Source organism: Cetorhinus maximus, unplaced genomic scaffold (genome assembly GCF_964194155.1).
Source record: "Cetorhinus maximus unplaced genomic scaffold, sCetMax3.hap1.1 HAP1_SCAFFOLD_1085, whole genome shotgun sequence".
Lineage (NCBI taxonomy): Eukaryota > Metazoa > Chordata > Chondrichthyes > Lamniformes > Cetorhinidae > Cetorhinus > Cetorhinus maximus.
The window spans coordinates 956-26,919 of record NW_027597027.1 but is presented as its reverse complement, the minus strand read 5'-3'; the positions used below and the strand labels follow the sequence as shown (position 1 = coordinate 26,919).

General features: G+C 50.9%; 1 protein-coding gene across 1 annotated transcript in view; it reads right to left on the bottom strand.

Annotated features, from left to right (window-relative positions):
* LOC144675660 (calpain-2 catalytic subunit-like) overlaps window positions 1-25,642 on the bottom strand; it is a gene marked incomplete at both ends in the record, with an annotated part of 110,674 nt that extends 85,032 nt beyond the window's left edge. The window contains 3 exons of the mRNA XM_078536307.1: window positions 12,114-12,247; window positions 13,066-13,184; window positions 25,573-25,642. Of these exons, the coding sequence (XP_078392433.1) occupies window positions 12,114-12,247; window positions 13,066-13,184; window positions 25,573-25,642 (323 nt within the window). The remainder of the gene's footprint in view (window positions 1-12,113; window positions 12,248-13,065; window positions 13,185-25,572) is intronic.
* Between the last annotated feature and the right edge of the window lie 322 nt (window positions 25,643-25,964).

Sequence of the window (25,964 nt, the reverse complement as noted above, 5' to 3'; positions counted from 1 at the left end):
TGTGGGATATATCAGAGTGTTACAGTGAGGGGTGTGGGATATATCAGTGTTACAGTGAGGGGTGTGGGATATATCAGAGTGTTACAGTGAGGGGTGTGGGATATATCAGAGTGTTACCAGTGAGGGGTGTGGGATATATCAGAGTGTTACAGTGAGGGGTGTGGGATATATCAGAGTGTTCCAGTGAGGGGAGTGGGATATATCAGAGTGTTACAGTGAGGGGAGTGGGATATATCAGAGTGTTACAGTGAGGGGTGTGGGATATATCAGTGTTACAGTGAGTGATGTGGGATATATCAGAGTGTTACAGTGAGGGGTGTGGGATATATCAGAGTGTTACCAGTGAGGGGTGTGGGATATATCAGAGTGTTACAGTGAGGGATGTGGGATATACCAGAGTGTTACAGTGAGGGGTGTGGGATATATCAGAGTGTTACAGTGAGGGATATGGTGTACATCAGAGTGTTACAGTGAGGGGTGTGGGATATATCAGAATGTTACAGTGAGGGGTGTGGGATATATCAGTGTTACAGTGAGGGGTGTGGGATATATCAGAGTGTTACAGTGAGGGGTGTGGGATATATCAGAGTGTTACCAGTGAGGGGTGTGGGATATATCAGAGTGTTACAGTGAGGGGTGTGGGATATATCAGAGTGTTACCAGTGAGGGGAGTGGGATATATCAGAGTGTTACAGTGAGGGGAGTGGGATATATCAGAGTGTTACAGTGAGGGGTGTGGGATATATCAGAGTCTTACCAGTGAGGGGTGTGGGATATATCAGAGTGTTACAGTGAGGGGTGTGGGATATATCAGAGTGTTACAGTGAGGGGTGTGGGATATATCAGAGTGTTACAGTGAGGGGTTTGGGATATATCAGAGTGTTACAGTGAGGGGGTGTGGGGTATATCAGAGTGTTACAGTGAGGGGTGTTGGGTATATCAGAGTGTTACAGTGAGGGGTGTGGGATATATCAGAGTGTTACAGTGAGGGGAGTGGGATATATCAGAGTGTTACCGCGAGGGGTGTGGGATATATCAGAGTGTTACCAGTGAGGGGTGTGGGATATATCAGAGTGTTACAGTGAGGGGTGTGGGATATATCAGAGTGTTACAGTGAGGGGAGTGGGATATATCAGAGTGTTACAGTGAGGGGTGTGGGCTATATCAGAGTGTTAGAGAGAGGGATGTGGGATATATCAGAGTGTTACAGTGAGGGGTGTGGGATATATCAGTGTTACAGTGAGGGGTGTGGGATATATCAGAGTGTTACAGTGAGGGGTGTGGGATATATCAGTGTTACAGTGAGTGATGTGGGATATATCAGAGTGTTACAGTGAGGGGTGTGGGATATATCAGAGTGTTACCAGTGAGGGGTGTGGGATATATCAGAGTGTTACAGTGAGGGGTGTGGGATATATCAGAGTGTTACAGTGAGGGGTGTGGGGTATATCAGAGTGTTACCAGTGAGGGGTGTGTGATATATCAGTGTGTTACAGTGAGGGGTGTGGGATATATCAGAGTGTTACAGTGAGGGATGTGGGGTATATCAGAGTGTTACCAGTGAGGCGTGTGTGATATATCAGAGTGTTACAGTGAGGGGTGTGGGGTATATCAGAGTGTTACAGTGAGTGGTGTGGGATATATCAGAGTGTTACCAGTGAGGGGTGCGGGATATATCAGAGTGTTACAGTGAGGGGTGTGGGATATATCAGAGTGTTACAGTGAGGGGTGTGGGATATATCAGAGTGTTACCAGTGAGGGGTGTGGGGTATATCAGAGTGTTACAGTGAGGGGTGTGGGGTATATCAGAGTGTTACAGTGAGGGCTGTGGGATATATCAGAGTGTTACAGTGAGGGGTGTGGGATATATCAGAGTGTTACAGTGAGGGGTGTGGGGTATATCAGAGTGTTACAGTGAGGGGTGTGGGATATATCAGTGTTACAGTGAGGGATGTGGGATATATCAGAGTGTTACAGTGAGGGGTGTGGGATATATCAGAGTGTTACCAGTGAGGGGTGTGGGATATATCAGAGTGTTACAGTGAGGGGTGTGGGATATATCACAGTGTTACCAGTGAGGGGAGTGGGATATATCAGAGTGTTACAGTGAGGGGTGTGGGGTATATTAGTGTGTTACAGTGAGGGGTGTGGGGTATATCAGAGTGTTACAGTGAGGGGTGTGGGGTATATCAGAGTGTTACAGTGAGGGGAGTTTGATATATCAGAGTGTTACAGTGATGGGTGTAGGATATATCAGAGTGTTACAGTGAGGGGTGTGGGATATATCAGAGTATTACAGTGAGGGGTGTGGGGTGTATCAGAGTGTTACAGTGAGGGGTGTGGGGTATATCAGAGTGTTACCAGTGAGGGGTGTGTGATATATCAGTGTGTTACAGTGAGGGGTGTGGGCTATATCAGAGTGTTACAGTGAGTGGTGTGGGATATATCAGAGTGTTACCAGTGAGGGGTGCGGGATATATCAGAGTGTTACAGTGAGGGGTGTGGGATATATCAGAGTGTTACAGTGAGGGGTGTGGGATATATCAGAGTGTTACCAGTGAGGGATGTGGGGTATATCAGAGTGTTACAGTGAGGGGTGTGGGTATATCAGAGTGTTACAGTGAGGGGTGTGGGGTATATCAGAGTGTTACAGTGAGGGGTGTGGGTATATCAGAGTGTTACAGTGAGGGATGTGGGGGATATCAGAGTGTTACAGTGAGGGGTGTGGGATATATCAGAGTGTTACAGTGAGGGGTGTGGGATATATCAGAGTGTTACAGTGAGGGGTGTGGGATATATCAGTGTTACAGTGAGGGATGTGGGATATATCAGAGTGTTACAGTGAGGGGTGTGGGATATATCAGTGTTACAGTGAGGGGAGTGGGATATATCAGAGTGTTACAGTGAGGGGTGTGGGATATATCAGAGTGTTACCAGTGAGGGGTGTGGGATATATCAGAGTGTTACAGTGAGGGGTGTGGGATATATCAGAGTGTTACCAGTGAGGGGTGTGGGATATATCAGAGTGTTACAGTGAGGGGAGTGGGATATATCAGAGTGTTACAGTGAGGGGTGTGGGATATATCAGAGTGTTACAGTGAGGGGTGTGGGATATATCAGAGTGTTACAGTGAGGGGAGTGGTATATATCAGAGTGTTACAGTGAGGGGCGTGGGTATATCAGTGTTACGGTGAGGGGTGTGGGGTATATCAGAGTGTTACAGTGAGGGGTGTGGGGTATATCAGAGTGTTACAGTGAGGGGTGTGGGATATATCAGAGTGTTACAGTGAGGGGTGTGGGGTATATCAGAGTGTTACAGTGAGGGGCGTGGGGTATATCAGAGTGTTACAGTGAGGGGTGTGGGGTATATCAGAGTGTTACAGTGAGGGGCGTGGGTATATCAGTGTTACGGTGAGGGGTGTGGGGTATATCAGAGTGTTACAGTGAGGGGGGTGGGGTATATCAGAGTGTTACAGTGAGGGGTGTGGAGTATATCAGAGTGTTACAGTGAGGGGTGTGGAGTATATCAGAGTGTTACAGTGAGGGGTGTGGGTATATCAGAGTGTTACAGTGAGGGATGTGGGGGATATCAGAGTGTTACAGTGAGGGGTGTGGGATATATCAGAGTGTTACAGTGAGGGGTGTGGGGTATATCAGAGTGTTACAGTGAGGGGTGTGGAGTATATCAGAGTGTTACAGTGAGGGGTGTGGAGTATATCAGAGTGTTACAGTGAGGGGTGTGGGGTATATCAGAGTGTTACAGTGAGGGGTGTGGGGTATATCAGAGTGTTACAGTGAGGGGTGTGGGGTATATCAGAGTGTTACAGTGAGGGGTGTGGGGTATATCAGAGTGTTACAGTGAGGGGTGTGGGGTATATCAGGGTGTTACAGTGAGGGGTGTGGGTATATCAGAGTGTTACAGTGAGGGGTGAGGGGTATATCAGAATGTTACAGTGAGGGGTGTGGGGTATATCAGAGTGTTACAGTGAGGGGTGTGGGGTATATCATAGTGTTACAGTGAGGGGTGTGGGGTATATGCCGGGTTTCGAACCCAGTAGCTGAAGGGCTGAGACCGAATCCCCAAACCAGCCGGCAGTGCGTTGGAGTTGGACGAGGTTTTCAGGCTGGGGTTCACCCATCACCAGCTCCCGCCAACCTCTATCAGTTCACCCCTCCGACTTCCCTCTTCCTGAGAGAGGGACCCCAGCCTGCCCACTTCTCCCTGATCCCTGCGGCCTCTCATACCTAGACTGGGACTTCCACATTTCAGGCTGGGGGGCGGTCAGTGGATATTGTGTGGGGCAGGATTTTGCCCTTGTCGGGCGGGCTTGGCGGGGGGCGGGGGAGGTGATCGGGAAGCTGAGCCCCGCCCCCAATCGGGGACCGGTCGGCAATTTCACTCTGGCGGGCCAATGAAGGCCCACCCCCCCTATGCGTGAAACGGCGGGCGAGACAGGAGGGCGAGCGGGGAACTTGGGGCAGTCGCAGGTGTGCGCTGTTGAGAATCAGAGCTGTCTCAGGGAGGTGAGGAGTTTCGAAAATGAGAAATATAGATTTTAATAATGTTATAAAACATGTCCTGTCGTGTGACTCTGTCACGAGTACGGACGTGTTACAAATGGAATTGTAACATTTTTAGTTTATTTTTATCTGATGTTGGAGACCTCGTCCCGCCCGTGGATGAGGTTTCCTAAAAAAATGCCAACTTTTATCCCGCCCGACCGACAACCATAAGGTCGGACGGGCAGCGAAAAATTTAAGTTGGTTGATACTTTAATGGCCTTAACCGGCCGTTCAATTGTCGGCGGGCGTGCAGCCGATTCCTGTGTGCGCCCACCAACCGAGCTGTCGCGCCACTGCGCGTTGATGTCTGGGCGCTTGCCCGACGCCATCGCCCGTCATTTCGTGCTCGAGCAGGTCGGGCACTTGCCCGCCCGCCAGGGTCGAAATTCTGCCCTGTGTGGTGCCAGAATCCACGCTGCCGTTACTGTTATTCATCGTCTATGTTAATGACCTGGACTCTGGAATTCAAGGTGTGGGGCAGAGTTTCCTGGCCCCTGAGTGGCTTGGAGGCGGAGAATATCCCCACCCCCTGCAGCCCCCCCCTCCTCGCCCGCTCCCCGAGACGCCAGCCAGCCTGGCCCTTCTGAATCTTTACTTTAAATTCATGCCTCTGAGGGCGCATCCATGTGGTGGTGCCCTCGCCTTCTCCTACCTACACCAGCAGCACCCACCTTTCCCAGCTCGAGAGCTGTCAGCACCCCCCGATTGCTGCTGGCAGGTCGGCGGGCGGGGTGGGGTGTCATTAGGAGGTCAGCTCTGCGGGTCTGGCTCCCAGCAGGCGTGGGCTCGGGACCCCCCCGCCCCCCGAGTTGGTTCCGGTGTCTGGGTGCTTGGTGCCAAAACGTTCTCAGGACCCCCAAACTGGGGGATCGTGGCTAGGGATTATGAAGGACTGTATCAACAAACAGGGAGGCAGGCAGGCCTGTAGAATGGGGGGATAGATGGAAAACAAAACTTAATATAGAAAAATTAATTTTGATAGAATGAGCAGGATTCCTATCACTTGGAAGGTAATAAATGTAATTGGGATGAGGATCAGAGACATCTACTGACGTCTACATCCCCAAAAGCAGCAACAAAGATGGTGAGGCCATAGGAAGTTTAACAATGTCCCTTGTTGTCCATTTCTAGAAGAGTAGAACAGGAAAACTGGGAGGTTATGTTAATTTTAGATATCGCCTTGGTCAGACCACACTCGGGAACGCTGTGCTCACATCTCATTTGCATCATGGATGGGAAAAGCGCAGGAAAGGTTCCAGGGCGGGGATTTTCCCACCCAAATAATTCCACCTCGCCCGTGACGATTCCCATCGCGGGCGGGAGTGGAAAACCCCAGCCTCGGTATCAGAGCTCCCCGCAGGGATTCAGGGAGAAATGGGCAGGCTGGGGGTCCCTCTCTCTGGAAAAGGGAAGACGGAGTTGGGGGGGGGGAGGTGAACCGATAGAGGTTGGGTGGGGGAGACAGTGGGGGGTGCTGGTGATAGGTTGGGGGTTGCTGAGAAACTGTTTGGCGAATCCAGGACAGCGAGGCTCAAATATAAAACAGCCACCGGCAGATCAAGCGAAGGGGTTTGGGAGAGAATTCTCGGGCGTAGAGGGGGTGCTGCCCCCTGCCTCTCAGGCAGACGCTCTGGGCTGAAGACCCACCCAAGGACTTGGTGACCAAGGAAGATGTGTCCATAACGCAGCCAAACAAGTTCAACCTGTAAATCCTAACCAGAGATTCTGTGCGATGGAGATAAATTGGAGCCTCTCCCTTCACTGTCCGCAGCTCCGTAGCGACATGCATGCAAAAGCGTACGTTGCCACGGCAACCCGGACCCCCCGAGCGAATTATAACACAACACCACCACCCAGTTTGCCTTTAGTCTTTCATCACTGGCAAGGCCAGCTTTTGTTACCCATCCCTAATTGCCCCTCGAACTGAATGGGCCATTTCAGAGGGCAGTTCAGTTGCTGTGGGACTGGAGTCACGTGTAGGTCCAGGTAATAATGGCAGATTTCCTCCCCTCAAGGGGCATTTGTGAACCAGATGGGTTTTTAAACAATCAGTGCTGGTTTCATGGTCACCATCCCTTACAATTCCAGATTTTATTCACTGAATTTAAATTCCATCCGCTGCTGGTGTGGGATTGTGAACCCATGGCCCAGGGGGTCAACCTGACTAGTCCAGTGATATTACCACTACACCACCATCTAGAGACAGGACAGTAAAGATGTGGAACTCTCTGCCACTTGGAGTGATTGAAGGGGAGGCTTCATATTTAAGTGAGTGAGAATGGAGGGATGTTTGGCAGAGAGACGAGGCCATTAGAATGGTATAAACACTGATCAGGCTGAGTGGCCTCTTCCTGTGCTGTATAGTATCTTCCAGCACTGAAAGAGGCCATTTGGCCCGTTGTGCTTTTTGAAAGAGCTTTCGGATGACACATCCTGCAATCCCCCTGTTCTATGCTCAAGATTCCTGCCAATATTTCCCTTTTCCAGAACAAAAACAAAAATACCTGGAAAAACTCAGCAGGTGCGACAGCAGCTGCGGAGAGGGAGACAGTTAACATTTCGAGTCCGTATGACCCTTCATCAGAACTAAGACATATAGAAATGAGGTGAAATATAAGTTGGTAGAAGGGGGTGGGACAAGAGAGCTCGATAGGGGGCCAGTGATAGGCGGAGGCCAAGAAGAGGCTGCCAAAGATGTCACAGACAAAAGGACAAAGGGGGGTTGACGGTGGTGATATTAGCTAAGAATGTGCTAATGGGGACATTAAGGGTAGCAAGCTAGTGGCAGATGGCCCTAGTGGGGGTGAGGTGGGGGGAAGGGATCGAAATGGGCTAAAAGGTGGAGATGAAACAATAGATCAAAATAAATTTAAAAATAGGTGGGAAAAGAAAAAAATATAGTTGTAAAAAAATTATAAATTATTGGAAAAAGGGGGATCGGAAAGGGGGTGGGGATGGAGGAGAGAGTTCATGGTCTGAAATTGTCGAACTCAATATTAAGTCCGGAAGGCTGTAAAGTGCCTAGTCGGAAGATGAGGTGCTGTTCCTCCAGTTTGCGTTGAGCTTCACTGGAACAATGCAGCAGGCCAAGGACGGACATGTGGGCATGAGAGCAGGGTGGAGTGTTGAAATGGCAAGCGACAGGGAGGTCTGGATAATGCTTGCGGACAGACCGAAGGTGTTCCGCAAAGCGGTCACCCAGTCTGCGTTTGGTCTCTCCAATGTAGAGGAAACCGCATTGGGAGCAGCGAATGCAGTAGACTAAATTGAGGGAAGTGCAAGTGAAATGCTGCTTCACTTGAAAGGAGTGTTTAGGCCCTTGGACGGTGAGGAGGGGGGAAGTAAAGGGGCAGGTGTTACACCTTCTGCGTTTGCATGGGAAGGTGCCGTAGGAGGGGGGTTGAGGTGTAGGGGGTGATGGAGGAGTGGACCAGGGTGTCCTGGAGGGAACGATCCCTACGGAAAGCCGCCAGGGGGGTGAAGGGAAGACGTGTTTGGTGGTGGCATCATGCTGGAGTTGGCGGAAATGGCGGAGGATGATCCATTGAACGTGGAGGCTGGTGGGGTGATAAGTGAGGACAGGGGGACCCTATCATGTTTCTGGGAGGGAGAGGAAGGTGTGAGGACAGATGCGCGGGAGATGGGCCGGACACGGTTGAGGGCCCTGTCAACCACCGTGGGTGGAAAACCTCAGTTAAGGAAGAAGGAGGACATGTCAGAGGAACTGTTTTGGAAAGTGGCATCATCAGAACAGATGCGACGGAGGCGAAGGAACTGAGAGAATGGGATGGAGTCCTTACAGGAAGCGGGGTGTGAGGAGCTGTAGTCGAGGTAGCTGTGGGAGTCGGTAGGCTTGTAATGAATATTGGTGGACAGTCTATCACCAGAAATTGAGACAGAGAGGTCAAGGAAGGGAAGGGAAGTGTCAGAGATGGACCATGTGAAAATGATGGAGGGGTGGAAATTGGAAGCAAAATTAATAAATTTTTCCAGATCCAGACTAGAGCATGAAACAGCACCGAAGCAATCATCGATGTACCGGAGAAAGAGTTGTGGGAGGGGGCCGGAGTAGGACTGGAACAAGGAATGTCCCACATACCCCATAAAGTGACAGACATGACTGGGGCCCATGCGGGTGCCCATAGCCACACCTTTTATTTGGAGGAAGTGAGAGGAGTTTAAGGAGAAATGGTTCAGTGTGAGAACAAATTCAGCCAGACGGAGGAGAGTAGTGGTGAATGGGGATTGTTCGGGCCTCTGTTCGAGGAAGAAGTGGAGAGCCCTCAGACCATCCTGGTGGGGGATGGAGGTGTAGAGGGATTGGACGTCCTTGGTGAAGAGGAGGCGGTTGGGGCCAGGGAACTGGAAATTGTTGATATGATGTAGGGCGTGATTTCCAGTATTGATCAAGTTCCCTTTGCAAGTTACTATTGAATCAGTCTCCACCCTTTCAGGCAAGTGAATTCCAGATGATAACAATTCCTCCATGTGACTGTGTGTGGCACAGGGGCCCGGGTATTAGGTTGCAGTTTAGAATAGCTTTTGTAAGGGTTTCAGTGGATGACCTGTGCCCTTCAGCTACAATGACAAACTGGTTACTCTGGTTTTACAGTGAGTGCTGTTCAGATAACCAGTCGGCTTCTGCTTTTAGGCAGTTGTTTAGAGAGAGACTTCATTTAAAGCCAACCTTCACTTTCTTGAAAAACATTGAATTACCAAATTAACTTTTACACATTTACTCTCACTCCCCCTCTCCCCCTCCAATCCCCACATCTGTCTTAATGGAATGTGTGTGCGCATGTGTACATCTGTGCTTGTGTGTGTGTGTACATCTGTGTGTGTGTGTGTTCATGTGTGTGTACATGTGTGCCTGCGCGTGTATGTGTGCATGTGTCTGTGTGTGCACGTGTGTGTCAACTGGTGTGTGCGTGTGTGTGTGTGTTGTGTGTACTTGTGTGTATTTGCATGCATGTCTGTGTGTGTGCGCGCATGCGGGTGTGTGTGCGTGTGTGTGTGAACATGTATGTGTGTGTGTGAACATGTGTGTGCACGCATGTGCATGCATATGCGTGCATGTGTTGTGTGTGTGTATGTGTGTGCGTGTGTGTAAATGCGTGTGCGTGTGTGCAAATGCATGTGTGTGTGTAAATGCGTGTGCATTTGTGTGAATGTGTGTCTGTCCACCATCAATACTGTCCTGATTCTACAGAGATTCCATCCTCTCTCATTCCCAACATTCCTTTACTCTGGAAGTGGAACAGATCAACATGGGGATAGGAAGAAGCTGTTTGACCCTTCGATCCTGTTCCACCACGTCAAGGCTGATCTGCAACCTTTCTCCATATACCCTCCCATCGCACACTCATAGGTGACAGCACGGATTAGACACAGGGTCGAATGGTCACATAGTTGCAGTGAGAAAAATTCAGCAGAAATAAAGTGCAGCAATCGGGAATTTGGTGAGAGTGGGAGAATCCCCTGGTCAGTGGGATGGGCATGTCGCAAACCAGTCTGAATTTAAGTTGGAACTTCAAGCTGGTTAATAGAACTGCCTGTCGCAGATAACTATCAACCAGCTTTAAATAACAGCAAAATACTGCGGATGCTGGAAATCTGAAATCAAATCAGAACATGCTGGGCTCTGAAGAAGAGTCATACGGACTCAAAACGTCAACTCTAATGGGTGCTAATTACTGTGAGCAGGAAGCAGCCCACACCTGAAATAAAAACAGAAAGGGCTGGAAATACTCGGGACTCGCAGGACCTGTGAAAAGAGAACTTGGGTGTGGATCAACAAGGTCTAGAAAGGAGTATTTCTACAGTGCATCCAGTTCAGTTTCGGATCAATAGTAACCTCCAGCACATTGATGGCGAGGGATTCAGCGATGGTAATGCCACTGAATGTCAATAGGAGAAGCTTAAATTCTCTCTTGTTGGAGATGGTCATTGCCCAGCACCTGTGTGAGGCATGGTGTACCTATCCTGGGAGTGTTTGATGGGGACAGTGTAGAGGGAGCTTTACTCTGTATCTAACCCCGTGCTGTACCTGTCCTGGGAGTGTTTGATGGGGACAGTGTAGAGGGAGCTTTACTCTGTATCTAACACCGTGCTGTACCTGTCCTGGGAGTGTTTGATGGGGACAGTGTAGAGGGAGCTTTACTCTGTATCTAACACCGTGCTGTACCTGTCCTGGGAGTGTTTGATGGGGACAGTGTAGAGGGAGCTTTACTCTGTATTTAACCCCGTGCTGTACCTGTCCTGGGAGTGTTTGATGGGGACAGTGTAGAGGGAGCTTTACTCTGTATCTAACACCGTGCTGTACCTGTCCTGGGAGTGTTTGATGGGGACAGTGTAGAGGGAGCTTTACTCTGTATCTAACCCCGTGCTGTACCTGCCCTGGGAGTGTTTGATGGGGACAGTGTAGAGGGAGCTTTACTCTGTATCTAACACCGTGCTGTACCTGTCCTGGGAGTGTTTGAGGGGACAGTGTAGAGGGAGCTTTACTCTGTATCTAACACCGTGCTGTACCTGTCCTGGGAGTGTTTGATGGGGACAGTGTAGAGGGAGCTTTACTCTGTATCTAACCCTGTGCTGTACCTGTCCTGGGAGTGTTTGATGGGGACAGTGTAGAGGGAGCTTTACTCTGTAACTAACCCTGTGCTGTACCTGTCCTGGGAGTGTTTGATGGGGACAGTGTAGAGGGAGCTTTACTCTGTATCTAACCCCTTGCTGTACCTGTCCTGGGAGTGTTTGTGGGGACAGTGTAGAGGCAGCTTTAACTCTGTATGTTAACCCCATGCTGTACCTGTCCTGGGAGTGTTTGTTGGGGACAGTGTAGAGGGAGCTTTACTCTGTATCTAACCCCGTGCTGTACCTGTCCTGGGAGTGTTTGATGGGGATGGTGTAGAGGGAGCTTTACTCTGTATCTAACCCCGTGCTGTACCTGTCCTGGGAGTGTTTGATGGGGACAGTGTAGAGGGAGCTTTACTCTGTATCTAACCCCATGCTGTACCTGTCCTGGGAGTGTTTGATGGGGACAGTGTAGAGGGAGCTTTACTCTGTATCTAACCCCATGCTGTACCTGTCCTGGGAGTGTTTGATGGGGACGGTGTAGAGGGAGCTTTACTCTGTATCTAACCCTGTGCTGTACCTGTCCTGGGAGTGTTTGATGGGGACAGTGTAGAGGGAGCTTTACTCTGTATCTAACCCCGTGCTGTACCTGTCCTGGGAGTGTTTGTTGGGGACAGTGTAGAGGGAGCTTTACTCTGTATCTAACCCTGTGCTGTACCTGTCCTGGGAGTGTTTGTTGGGGACAGTGTAGAGGGATTATAAGTGTTTACCTGAGATAGGAAATTTTCCATTCCAACCCAGAAGGGAAAAACAGTTCGGACTGGTTCTCTGATTTCCCTGTTTTTACTGTTTTTTTTGTTCTGGGGAGTGATGACACCTGGAATATAAAATTTACCTAGAAAGCTTTGCAATGTAACTAAGTGAATTCTTTTATGGAATGACAGCACCGGGTCTAATGTGGGAGGGAATGAGATTCCTACTTGGCGTAAGCCTTTTCCAGGAGAGCGCTCCAGAGCTCATTCCGGGAGGATGAAGAGGTGAAGATCAACCTCCGGTTCTTCGTTGGGAGTCGATCGTCGACCACAACCTCCACCCATTTCCCGTATTGCCAGAACTGGGGGGGAAAGGAGAGGGAAAACATAATGTCATTATCTGAAACCGGGTCCTTTCAACCTAGTGAGCACCCAAACCCCCCAACCCCCAACTCCGCATCCCCCACCCCCATCCCCCACCCCCACCCCCACATCCCCCACCCCCACATCCCCCACCCAAACCCCCCCAACCCCCAACCCCACATCCCCCATCCCCTACCCCCCAGCCCCCCATCCCCATCCCCCACCGAACACCCCCCATCCCCCACCCCATCCCCCACCCAAACCCCCCCAACCCCCCAACTCCCGCATTCCCCTCCCCCACCCCCCAGCCCCCCATCCCCCACCCCCATCCCCCACCCAACACCCCCATCCCCCACCCTCATCCCCATCCCCCACCCAAACCCCCCCAACCCCCAACTCCGCATCCCCCATCCCCCACCCCCCAGCCCCATCCCCCACCCAACACCCCCCCATCCCCCACCCCCATCCCCCACCCAAACCCCCCCAACCCCCAACTCCGCATCCCCCATCCCCCAGCCCCCCATCCCCCACCCCCATCCCCATCCCCCACCCAACACCCCCCATCCCCCACCCCCATCCCCATCCCCCACCCAAACCCCCCTAACCCCCAACTCTGCATCCCCCATCCCCCAGCCCCCCATCCCCCACCCCCATCCCCCACCCAACACCCCCCCATCCCCCACTCCCACACCCCCATCCCCCACCCCCACCCCCCACCCAACACCCCCCATCCCCCACCCCCCCATCCCCCACTCCCACCTCTCCCCCATCCCTGCTCTAGTGCCTCCAGCTGTCAGGGTTAATCCCAGATCCATACCCGAAAGCGGAAGATCCCAGCATACATCTTCTGAAAACTCTGGTCACTGGGAACCACATAGGTGAAGAAATTTTCATCCAGGGTCAGGGAGGACATGGCAGCCAAGAACCAACAGTCACCTGAGGAGAGAGAGGGAGAGAGTGAGAGAGAGAGAGGGAGAGAGTGAGAGAGAGAGGAGAGAGAGAAGGAGAGAGAGAGGGAGAGAGAGTGAGAGAGTGAGAGTGAGAGTGAGAGAGGGAGAGGGAGAGGGAGAGAGAGAGAGAGAGAGAGTGAGTGAGAGAGAGAGAGAGAGTGAGATAGGGAGAGAGAGAGAGGGAGAGAGTGAGAATGAGAGTGAGAGAGGGAGAGAGAGAGAGTGAGAGAGAGAGGGAGAGAGAGTGAGAGAGAGAGAGAGACAGAGAGAGTGAGAGAGAGAGAGGGAGAGAGAGAGAGTGAGAGAGAGAGGGAGAGAGAGTGTAACCAGCAAACACACTGCAGGCCTGTCCGTACCTGAATGAGAAAAACCAGGATAATGCATCTGCTGGAAGCCGTCAATCTTCACATTTGTTTGTTTGAACATAGGAGGCCATTCAGTCCCTCAAGCCTGTCCCACTATTCAATTAGATTATGGCTGATCTGTACCTCACACCAATTACCACCTTAGTCAATCTTTTGAATAAAAATCAATCAACTTTAGTTTTAAAATTTTCAACACTCCCCCCCGACCCTGCTTCCCCCACCCCATTCCCCCCAGCCCCACTCCCCTCACCACACTCCCCCCACCCCATTCCCCCCAGCCCACTCCCCTCACCACACTCCCCCCACCCCATTCCCTCCAGCCCACTCCCCTCACCACACTCCCCCCACCCCATTACCCCCAGCCCACTCCGCTTACCACACTCCCCCCACCCCACTCCCCTCACCACACTCCCCCCACTCCATTCCCCCCAGCCCACTCCCCTCACCACACTCCCCCCACTCCATTCCCCCCAGCCCACTCCGCTCACCACACTACCCCCACCCCATTACCCCCAGCCCACTCCCCTCACCACACTCCCCCCACCCCATTCCCCCCAGCCCACTCCCCCCACCCCATTCCTCCCAGCCCACTCCGCTCACCACACTCCCCCCACCCCATTCCTCCCAGCCCACTCCCCCCACCCCATTACCCCCAGCCCACTCCCCTCACCACACTCCCCCCACCCCATTACCCCCAGCCCACTCCCCTCACCACACTCCCCCCACCCCATTACCCCCAGCCCCACTCCCCTCACCACACTCCCCTCACCCCATTCCCCCCAGCCCACTCCCCTCACCACACTCCCCCCACCCCATTCCTCCCAGCCCACTCCCCTCACCACACTCCCCCCCCACCCCATTACCCCCAGCCCACTCCCCTCACCACACTCCCCCCACCCCATTACCCCCAGCCCACTCCCCTCACCACACTCCCCCCACCCCATTCCTCCCAGCCCACTCCCCTCACCACACTCCCCCCCACCCCATTACCCACAGCCCACTCCCCTCACCACACTCCCCCCCACCCCATTACCCCCAGCCCACTCCCCTCACCACACTCCCCCCACCCCATTCCTCCCAGCCCACTCCCCTCACCACACTCCCCCCCACCCCATTACCCACAGCCCACTCCCCTCACCACACTCCCCCCCACCCCATTACCCCCAGCCCACTCCCCTCACCACACTCCCCCCACCCCATTCCCCCCAGCCCACTCCCCTCACCACACTCCCCCCCACCCCATTACCCCCAGCCCACTCCCCTCACCACACTCCCCCCACCCCATTCCTCCCAGCCCACTCCCCTCACCACACTCCCCCCCACCCCATTACCCACAGCCCACTCCCCTCACCACACTCCCCCCACCCCATTACCCACAGCCCACTCCCCTCACCACACTCCCCCCACCCCATTCCTCCCAGCCCACTCCCCTCACCACACTCCCCCCCCACCCCATTACCCCCAGCCCACTCCCCTCACCACACTCCCCCCACCCCATTCCCCCCAGCCCACTCCGCTCACCACACTCCCCCCACCCCATTCCCCCCAGCCCACTCCCCTTCACCACACTCCCCCTCACCCCATTACCCCCAGCCCACTCCCCTCACCCCATTACCCCCAGCCCACTCCCCTTCACCCGACTTCCCCTCACCCCATTACCCCCAGCCCACTCCCCCCACCCCATTACCCCCAGCCCACTCCCCTCACCACACTCCCCCCACCCCATTACCCCCAGCCCACTCCCCTCACCACACTCCCCCCACCCCATTACCCCCAGCCCACTCCCCTCACCCCATTCCCCTCACCAGCCTCCAAAGCCTTTCAGAGCAGAGAGTTCCAGAATTGCACAGCCTTAGTCTGACGCTCCCTGACATCACCCCCTTGTTTGGATCCTCCCACCCACCAAAGCTGAAGTTCCACTGCATCTACCCCATCGAATCCTTTTGTCATTGTAAATTCTTTGATTAGATGGTCCCTCAATTTCTAAACTCAAGGATTTCAAGCTGAGTTTCTATAACCTGTCTTCACAGTTTAAACCCTGGTATCATTCTGGAGACTCTGTATTGTAAATCCTCTATAGTCAATACACTGTTCCTGAGGGATCTGTGTGCATGAACATTCATATCTCTGCTCTCCCACCGGTCAGACTTAGATAAGGTAGACAAAGATGTCATTTCCAGTAATTAACAGCACAAGGACTAAGGGACACAGATCTAAGGTTTTGGGCCAGAGACCCAAGAAGGGGGATGTGAGGAGGGGCTTTTTTTTACACAGTGAGTGGTAATGACCTGGAACTCACTGCCCACAAAAGTGATGGAAGCCAAGATGCTCAACGATTTCATGAGGGAATTGGAGGGACAATGAAGGGAAATTATTTTGCAGGGCTTCGGGGATAGAGTGGGGGGAATGGGACTGACTGGATTGCTCTACAGAGAGCCAGAATGGGCTCAATGGGCTGAATGGCCTCTCTCTGTGCAGTTACGACTCGAGAGCTTCTCCCCATTCAGAATATGCTCTGGTCTTTCCTTCGTGAATCCCAGGTGGGTGATCTCACACCTTCTCCACGTTGAGCTCCCATTTGTCTCAGGTTTTTCCACTCGCTCTAATCTGTCCATGTTCCTCTGTAACTTCATCTACACAAATTACTGTGTCTCTCAACATAGTGACACCTGCAAAGCTGGATCTAAAGCTTTCCATTCCTTCACCCTGCTCATTGAGAAATACTGGGGCCCCAGTACACCCCGGAGAACGTCACTTGCCACATCCCACCAACCAGAGTAAGTACCCTTTACCCTGAACCTTAACCTACAACGTCCCAGTCAGTTCCCAATCCTGGTTGCTGGATTGCCTCTAATTCTAGCTGCTTTCTCTTGTGCTAATAATCCCTTGTGGGAAACCTTATCAAATGCTTTCTAGAAGTTCCCACGGACAGAATCCATAGGCACTCCCCTTAGACAGCATCGCTGAATCCCCCACTATCAACATCCTGGGGGTTACCATTGACCAGAAACTGAACTGGACCAGCCATATAAATACTGTGGCTACAAGAGCAGGTCAGAGGCTGGGAATCCTGCGGTGAGTAACTCACCTCCTGACTCCCCAAAGTCTGTCCACCATCTACAAGGCACAAGTCAGGAGTGTGATGGGATACTCCCCACTTGCCTGGATGAGTGCAGCTCCCACAACACTCAAGAAGCTTGACACCATCCAGGACAAAGCAGCCCACTTGATTGGCACCCCATCCACAAACATTCACTCTCTCCATCACTGACACACAGTGGCAGCAGTGAGTACCATCTACAAGATGCACTGTGGCAGCTCACCAAGGCCCCTTCGACAGCACCTTCCAAACCCATGACCTCTACCATCTAGAAGGACAAGGGCAGCAGACACATGGGAACACCAGCACCTGCAAATTCCTCTCTAAACCCTGATCTGGAACTCCATCGCCGTTCCTTCACTGTCACTGGGTCAAAATCCTGGAACTCCCTCCCTAACAACACTGTGGGTGTACCTACACCACAAGGACTGCAGTGGTTCAAGAAGGCAGCTCACCACCACCTTCTCATGGGGTAATTAGGGATGGGCAACAAATGTTAGCCAAGATGGGCGGGGTGGGGCGTTATCTTATGAGGACAGGCTGGACAGGTTGGGCCTGTGGCCATTGGAGTTTAGAATGAGAGGTGAACTTATTGAAACATATAAGATTCTGAGGGGACTTGACAGGATGGATGGTGAAAGGACGTTTCCCTATGTGGGGGAATCTAGAACTAGGGAATACAGTTTAAAAATAAGGGGTCTCCCATTTAAAGACAGAAGAATTTTTTTCTCAGAGAGGGTTGTGAATCTTTGAAACTCTCTTCCCCAGAGAGCAGTGGAGGCTGGACCATGCCATATTTTTAAGGATGAGGTAGATAGACTCTTGACTAACAAGGGAGTCAAAGGTTATCAGGGGGGTGGGCGGAATATGGAGTTGAGGCCACAACCAGATCAGCCATGATCTTATTGAATGGTGGAGCAGGCTCAAAGGGCCGAATGGCCTACTCCTGCTCCTAATTTGTATGTTACCAGCAATGCCCACATCCCAGGAACCTTTTTAAAAAAGAACTGACAGGTCTGTACATAATTGGTTTCTCTGGTCCATCCTTCTAAATAATGGAGTGAGATTTACCAATGCAAAGCCACAATTTGTGAAGCAGGAGTAGAAGATTATGAACAATCACAATATATTCCCTTTTTGCAGATTTAAGTATTTACTTTAAATTCCTTTGATTTTCCTTTGAATAAGCCTTTTCTTTTACATTGAATCTTATCCTGATTGCACAACTTTTGCTTTATTCTTTGATGGGATCACTGGCAAGGCAGTTGTGTCTGGTGTAGGCCAGGTCAGGGAAGGATGGCAGATTTCCTCCCATTTAGTGGGAAATAAGATGGGTCATAATGACTAAAATTAGCTTTACAATTCCAGATTATTAATTGAATTTAAATTTGACCAACCACCAGGGTGGGATTTGAACCCACACTCTCAGAGCGCTAGCCTTGGCCTCTGGATTATGAGTTTTAGTGATATTGCCAGTAGGCCACTGTCCCCCTCTGTATGTACCAGCCTTGTACTGTAACAAGCCCACAGCTGAATAAGACCCACTATCTGTAAGGTTACCCATTATTGGTTCCACCAAGCTGGCTGTAGTGACTCATATTCCAGTGAAGTCAGCCTTGTTTAGTTGAAACATAAACAAAAATAGCTAAAAAATACTCAGCAGGTCTGGCAGCATCTGCAGAGAGGAACACAGTTAACGTTTCGAGTCCGAATGACTCTTCATCAGAACTTTTATCATTGACTTTTACCATTTGTTTAGTTGAAAACCTAGCTTTGTGATCCTCCTTGTCAAAGTTAACAACACATTCGCTGTGTGCAAGATGACTCCTTCTCGTCAGGTTTTGACTCGTTGTTTATCACTCCATCTCAGACCCATCTTAGATCAAACATAATGTTGCGCAAAAATGCCTCAAGTGCACACCAGGAATTTGCTGCTTTTACTCAACTGCTCCTCCCAGTTGACGTGAAAATTAAAATCCCCCCCCTATTAAACCTGCATTGTTTTGGCTCCATACTCCTCTGATCTCCATATTTACATCTCTGTGGCTGTCAGGTGGTCTGTCAGGGGCTCCGCACGGGCTCTCACATCCTTTACTGTTTCTTCCACTCAGTCCCCATTGCCCGTTCACTCTTAACAACTGCCCACCTTGCGTCAGCTGTGGCTCAGTGGGTATGGCTCTCGCTTCTCGAGTTGAAAGGTTGTTGGTATGAGTCCCACTCCAGAGCTTAAACACAAGAATCTAAGCTGCTGTACCGAGGGAGTGCTGCACTGTTGGAGGGGCTACCTTGCAGGTGTTAAACTGAGGCCCCATCTGCTTGAAAGGTCCCATAGACTATTCTGAAGAACAGCTAGAGTGTCCCCTGCTCAACATTGACCCCCCTCAACCAACATCCCAAAAACCCAGATAACCTGGTCATTATCACATTGCTGTTTGTGGGAGCTTGCTGTGCATTCATTGGCTGCCGTGTTTCTACACTCCAAAAGTACTTAATTGGTTGCGAAGCGCTTTGAGACGTCTGGTGGTCATGAAAGGCACTATATAAATGCAATTGTTTCTTTTCAGAGAATCTCCCAGTGCCTTAGAGAAGGAAGGAACAAGCTTGCATTTTGATAGCACTTTGCACCACCTCATGATGTCCTACAGGGGCCTCACAGCCAATTAATTCCTTTTTGACAGTCACCATAGGTTTGACAAATGCACCAGCTCAGCCAGATTTTGCACAAAAAGCAGGACAAATCCAACCTGGCCAACTATTGCCCCATCAGTCTACTCTCCATCATCAGTAAAGTAATGGAAGGGGTCATCAACAGTGCTATCAAGCAGCACTTGCTTAGAAATAACCTGCTCACTGACACCCAGTTTGGGTTCCGCCAAGGCCACTCAGCTCCTGACCTCAAACATGGTTCAAACATGGACAAAAGAACTGAACTCCAGAGGTGAGGTGAGAGTGACTGCCCTTGACATCAAGGCCGCATTTGGCCGAGTGTGGCATCAAGGAGCCCTAGCAAAACTGGACTCAATGGGAATCAGGGGGAAAACTCTCCGCTTGTTGGAGTCATACCTAGCATAAAGGAAGATGGTTGTGGTTGTTAGAGGTCAGTCATCTCAGCTCCAGGACATCACTGCAGGAGTTCCTCAGGGTAGTGTCCTCAACCCAACCCTCTTCAGCTGCTTCATCAATGACCCTCCTTCCATCATAAGGTCAGAAGTGGGGATGTTCGCTGATGATTGCACAATGTTCAGCACCATTTGTGACTCCTCAGATACTGAAGCAGTCCATATCCAAATGCAGCAAGACCTGGACAATATCCAGGCTTGGACTGACAAGTGGCAAGTAACATTTGCGCCACGCAAGTGCCAGGCAATGACCACCTCCATCAAGAGAGAATCGAACCATTGCCCTCAACATTCAATGGCATTACCATCACTGAGTTCCCCACTATCAACATCCTGGGGGTTACCATTGACCAGAAACTGAACTGGACTAGCCATATAAATTTGTGGCTACAAGAGCAGGCCAGAGGCTGGGAATCCTGCATCGAGTAACTCACCTCATGACTCCCCAAAGCCTTTCCACTATCTACAAGGCACAAGTCAGGAGTGTGATGGAATACTCCCTAGTTGCCTGGGTGAGTGCAGCTCCCACAACACTCAACAAGCTTGACACCATCCAGGACAAAGCAGCCCACTTGATTGGCCCCCCATCCACAAACATTCACACACTCCATCACCGACGCACAGTAGCAGCAGTGTGTGTACCATCTACAAGATGCACTGCAGGAACTCGCCAAGGCTCCTTAGATAGCACCTTCTAAACCCGCAACCTCTACCACCTAGAAGGACAAGGGCAGCAGATAGATGGGAACACCACCACCTGGAGGTTCCCCTCCAAGTAACTCACCATCCTGACTTGGAAATATATCGGCCGTTCCTTCACTGTCACCGGGTCAAAATCCTGGAGCTCCCTCCCTAACAGCACTGTGGGTGTACCTACACCACAGGGACTGCAGCGGTTCAAGAAGGCAGCTCACCCACCACCTTCTCAAGGGGCAATTAGGGATGGGGGACGGCAACATCCCATGAACGAGTTAAAAATAAAACATTTTCATTCTTCACAATTAAACAAAGTGACGGGATAGGGAATGAGAGAAAACAGTCTCTCTCACAGACACTTACGGGCGAAGTTCATTCTCTTATGTCAAAATCAGAAACGTGAGATTATAATTAAAACCAGATTAGACGGATTTGTATTTCTGGTTTGCTGTCATTTTCGCTTTGCACGCTCGAGGCGAAATGGTGGGTTTATTTATTTCGCTTGTTTCATAATTTCTTTTTTTAACACTGTTATCGGCTCATCGAATGATCCGACTTGGATCGCCACCAGCGGGAAACGTCACAGCATGTTTGCGAGGGCTCAGGAGACTCATCCGAAATTCTCTCTGTCACACCAGCAGAACTTTCCCCCTGCAGGGGGCACCTCTGTTAATCGCTCAAAGGAATTGCTCGAATGTGTTGAGTTGTGTGCCAATATCCTCGATTTTTATGTTTCCTGAAAGTACTTTCAGTGCATAGGCGACAGGGTGAATTCTGAACAAACCCTATTACTGTTTATATTTTAACTCGGGAACGGTTCAACATTCTTCCCATCTTAGGTCACCCCACATCTTGTAACCGATAATAAATCAAGTTTTTTTAAAACCTTCGGTCATTTAAAAAGGAGCTTTTTGGGCCACGTTAGCCCTACCTGTGGAAGTCAGGGGGCAGGTTTGCCCGTGATTGGTTTTTCTTGATGAATTCATGCACCTCGAAGCTTCAGTCCCCTCAGGTGGGATCGCCCCATCCCTTTCCGCTCCACGCCTTGCGCCGGGATTTTACCACCCCACCTCAGCGGGCCTCCCGCCAGCATTACCCCCCCCAACGAATGCGGGGAGCCATTTAAATCTCCATTCAGTTCAGCGGCGACCGTAATATCCGGCCGTAAACTCCCAGCTTTGACCCCCTGTGCTCCCCCAGCACTCCCTGGTCACTCGTTTGACAGCCGAAATAGTGCCCCCCAAGGCTTAAAATCTTTGCCTGAGGCCCTTCTGGCTCGCCCATTTAGGTCTCCTCGAGATTGTACAAGGTTGAGGCAAGGCGGGTGGAGGTGGATTGTTTCTGCGGGTCAGCCAGTGAGGGGAGTGCACAACAAAACAAAGGGGGGCGTGGTTGGGAGTGCCTGACCATCTTTTTAAAAAATCGGAACTGTCGGTATTGGGTGTAAAGCGATTTGAGATGCCCTGATGTCGTGAAAGGCGCTACATAAATGCATACCCTTTCCTTTGCTGACATGAACAAAGACGCTCACAGTTGACTGGTCCCAGAATGGAATGTGCTTTCAGCTAAAATTAAAACTCGTTAAGCTCCAAATTGCCTTCTGCCGAATGCAAGTTTAAACTTAACACAGCAATTATTCAAAAGGTTACATTTCAACACACAAATTTCCTAATGTTCCTGAAGCCAGGGGTTATCTATAATCTTTTTTAAATTCGCTCATGGGATGTGGGTGTTGCTGTCTAGGCCAGCATTTATTGCCCATCCCTAATTACCCTCGTTCAGAGTTCCATGGATGCCAGGCCAGATAAGGACAGATTTCCCTCCCTAAAGAAGATTGGTGAACCAAATGGGTTTTTACGACCATTGTTTTATGGTCAACGTTACTCAGTGTTTTTCAATTCCAGTTTTTTATTGAATTCAAATTTCACCAGCTGCTGTGGTGGAATTTGAAACCGAGTCTGCAGAACATTATACTGGCTCTCTAGATTACCAGATCAGTGATAATACTACTACACTACTGCCTTCTGCACCTGCTGATGTCAAGTAGAGAGCCAGAGCAACTCTGACCCCAAGAGCAGACACAGATGTAGCGCAATCTAGTAATCTGACTGCACGGAGCATATCCACTGAGTCCAAACACTCCCGGGACAGGGACAGCACGGGGTTAGATACAGAGTAAATCTCCCTCTACACTGTCCCCATCAAACACTCCCAGGACAGGTACAGCACGGGGTTAGATACAGAGTAAAGCTCCCTCTACACTGTCCCCATCAAACACTGCCAGGACAGGTACAGCACGGGGTTAAATACAGAGTAAAACCCCCTCTACACTGTCCCCATCAAACACTCCCAGGGCAGGTACAGCACGGGGTTAGATACAGAGTAAAGCTCCCTCTGCACTGTTCCCATCAAACACTCCCAGGGCAGGTACAGCACGGGGTGAGATACAGAGTAAAGCTCCCTCTACACTGTCCCCATCAAACACTCCCAGGGCAGGTACAGCACGGGGTTAAATAGAGTAAAGCTCCCTCTGCACTGTTCCCATCAAACACTCCCAGGGCAGGTACAGCACGGGGTGAGATACAGAGTAAAGCTCCCTCTACACTGTCCCCATCAAACACTCCCAGGGCAGGTACAGCACGGGGTTAGATACAGAGTAAAGCTCCCTCTACACTGTCCCCATCAAACACTCCCAGGGCAGGTACAGCACGGGGTTAAATAGAGTAAAGCTCCCTCTGCACTGTTCTCATCAAACACTCCCAGGGCAGGTACAGCACGGGGTGAGATACAGAGTAAAGCTCCCTCTACACTGTCCCCATCAAACACTCCCAGGACAGGTACAGCACGGGGTTAGATACAGAGTAAAGCTCCCTCTACACTGTCCCCATCAAACACTCCCAGGACAGGTACAGCACGGGGTTAGATACAGAGTAAAGCTCCCTCTACACTGTCCCCATCAAACACTCCCAGGACAGGTACAGCACGGGGTTAGATACAGAGTAAAGCTCCCTCTACACTGTCCCCATCAAACACTCTCAGGACAGGTACAGCACGGGGTTAGATACAGAGTAAAGCTCCCTCTACACTGTCCCCATCAAACACTCCCAGGGCAGGTACAGCACGGGGTTAGATACAGAGTAAAGCTCCCTCTACACTGTCCCCATCAATCACTCCCAGGGCAGGTACAGCACGGGGTTAAATAGAGTAAAGCTCCCTCTGCACTGTTCCCATCAAACACTCCCAGGGCAGGTACAGCACGGGGTGAGATACAGAGTAAAGCTCCCTCTACACTGTCCCCATCAAACACTCCCAGGACAGGTACAGCACGTGGTTAGATTCAGAGTAAAGCTCCCACTGCACTGTCCCCATCAAACACTCCTAGGACAGGTACAGCACAGGGTTAGATACAGAGTAAAGCTCCCACTGCACTGTCCCCATCAAACACTCCCAGGGCAGGTACAGCACGGGGTTAAATACAGAGTAAAGCTCCCTCTGCACTGCTCCCATCAAACACTCCCAGGGCAGGTACAGCACAGGGTGAGATACAGAGTAAAGCTCCCTCTACACTGTCCCCATCAAACACTCCCAGGACAGGTACAGCACGTGGTTAGATTCAGAGTAAAGCTCCCACTGCACTGTCCCCATCAAACACTCCTAGGACAGGTACAGCACAGGGTTAGATACAGAGTAAAGCTCCCACTGCACTGTCCCCATCAAACACCCCCAGGACAGGTACAGCACGTGGTTAGATTCAGAGTAAAGCTCCCTCTACACTGTCCCCATCAAACACTCCCAGGACAGGTACAGCACGGGGTTAGATACAGAGTAAAGCTCCCACTGCACTGTCCCCATCAAACACTCCCAGGGCAGGTACAGCACGGGGTTAAATACAGAGTAAAGCTCCCTCTGCACTGTTCCCATCAAACACTCCCAGGGCAGGTACAGCACGGGGTGAGATACAGAGTAAAGCTCCCTCTACACTGTCCCAATCAAACACTCCCACGACAGGTACAGCACGGGGTTAGATACAGAGTAAAGCTCCCTCTACACTGTCCCCATCAAACACTCCCAGGACAGGTACAGCACGGGGTTAGATACAGAGTAAAGCTCCCTCTACAATGTACCCATCAAACACTCTCAGGACAGATACAGCACGTGGCTAGATACAGAGTAAAGCTCCCTCTACTCTGTCCCCATCAAACACTCCCAGGACAGGTACAGCATGGGATTAAATACAGAGTAAAGCTCTCCCTACACTGTACCCATCAAACACTCCCAGGACAGGTACAGCACGGGGTTAGATACAGAGTAAAGCTCCCTCTACACTGTCCCCATCAAACACTCCCAGGACAGGTACAGCACGTGGTTAGATTCAGAGTAAAGCTCCCACTGCACTGTCCCCATCAAACACTCCCAGGGCAGCTACAGCACGGGGTGAGATACAGAGTAAAGCTCCCTCTACACTGTCCCCATCAAACACTCCCAGGGCAGGTACAGCACGGGGTTAGATACAGAGTAAAGCTCCCTCTACACTGTCCCCATCAAACACTCCCAGGACAGGTACAGCACGGGGTTAGATACAGAGTAAAGCTCCCTCTACACTGTCCCCATCAAACACTCCCAGGACAGGTACAGCACGGGGTTAGATACAGAGTAAAGCTCCCTCTACACTGTCCCCATCAAACACTCCCAGGGCAGGTACAACACAGGGTTAGATACAGAGTAAAGCTCCCTCTTACTGTACCTTAATGTGCTTCAGGCTAAACTTCAGAAGCATGTCCCTTATAGGAGCAGTTTGACATTCTGATCTTTGTCTTGGTCAATTATCAAGTGTTGGTGGGAAGTAGGGGGATAATTAAATGATAATTGTCCCGACTCACTCCTCCATTTTTAAATTTCCTAATCTAATCTGTATCCCTCCCCACCAAGGGACATCCTAGAGAGCAAAGTCAAATAATTTTCCCCAAGAAATAAATCCCTGCTCTTCTGAGCTATTGGGTGTCCCTGTGCAACAGGCAGTGAGAGGTCAACATGGAAAGGCAAGAGTCACAGAGAGACAGGTTTCTGTGAAGTTAACTGGCCTGAGTCACTCACCCAGCTCTCCCTGACAGATATCCGTGATACTGATTGACTCCACAAAAAACTGAGGGTGTTTAAAGAGATCCTGTAAATTAAACAGAGAGGCTCAGTTTAACATTGTACATCTCAACCGTTCTGTGTCAGGGGCTGACTGCAAAAAATGACAGATTCCAAATCACTCTCCGCAAAGAGTGATACATTCTCTGGAACCCTGTAAATGCGCATCCTCCCTGAAACCCCATGCACCCCAAACACTGAAACATTCCCAGGATCCCCACTGACACAACCCTCCAGCTACCCCTCTGGCATACTCACTCACGAAAATATCACTGTTCCTTCACTGTCGCTGGGTCAAAACCCTGGAACTCCCTTCAGTTCCAGAAGGCAAGAAGGCAGTGCACCACCAC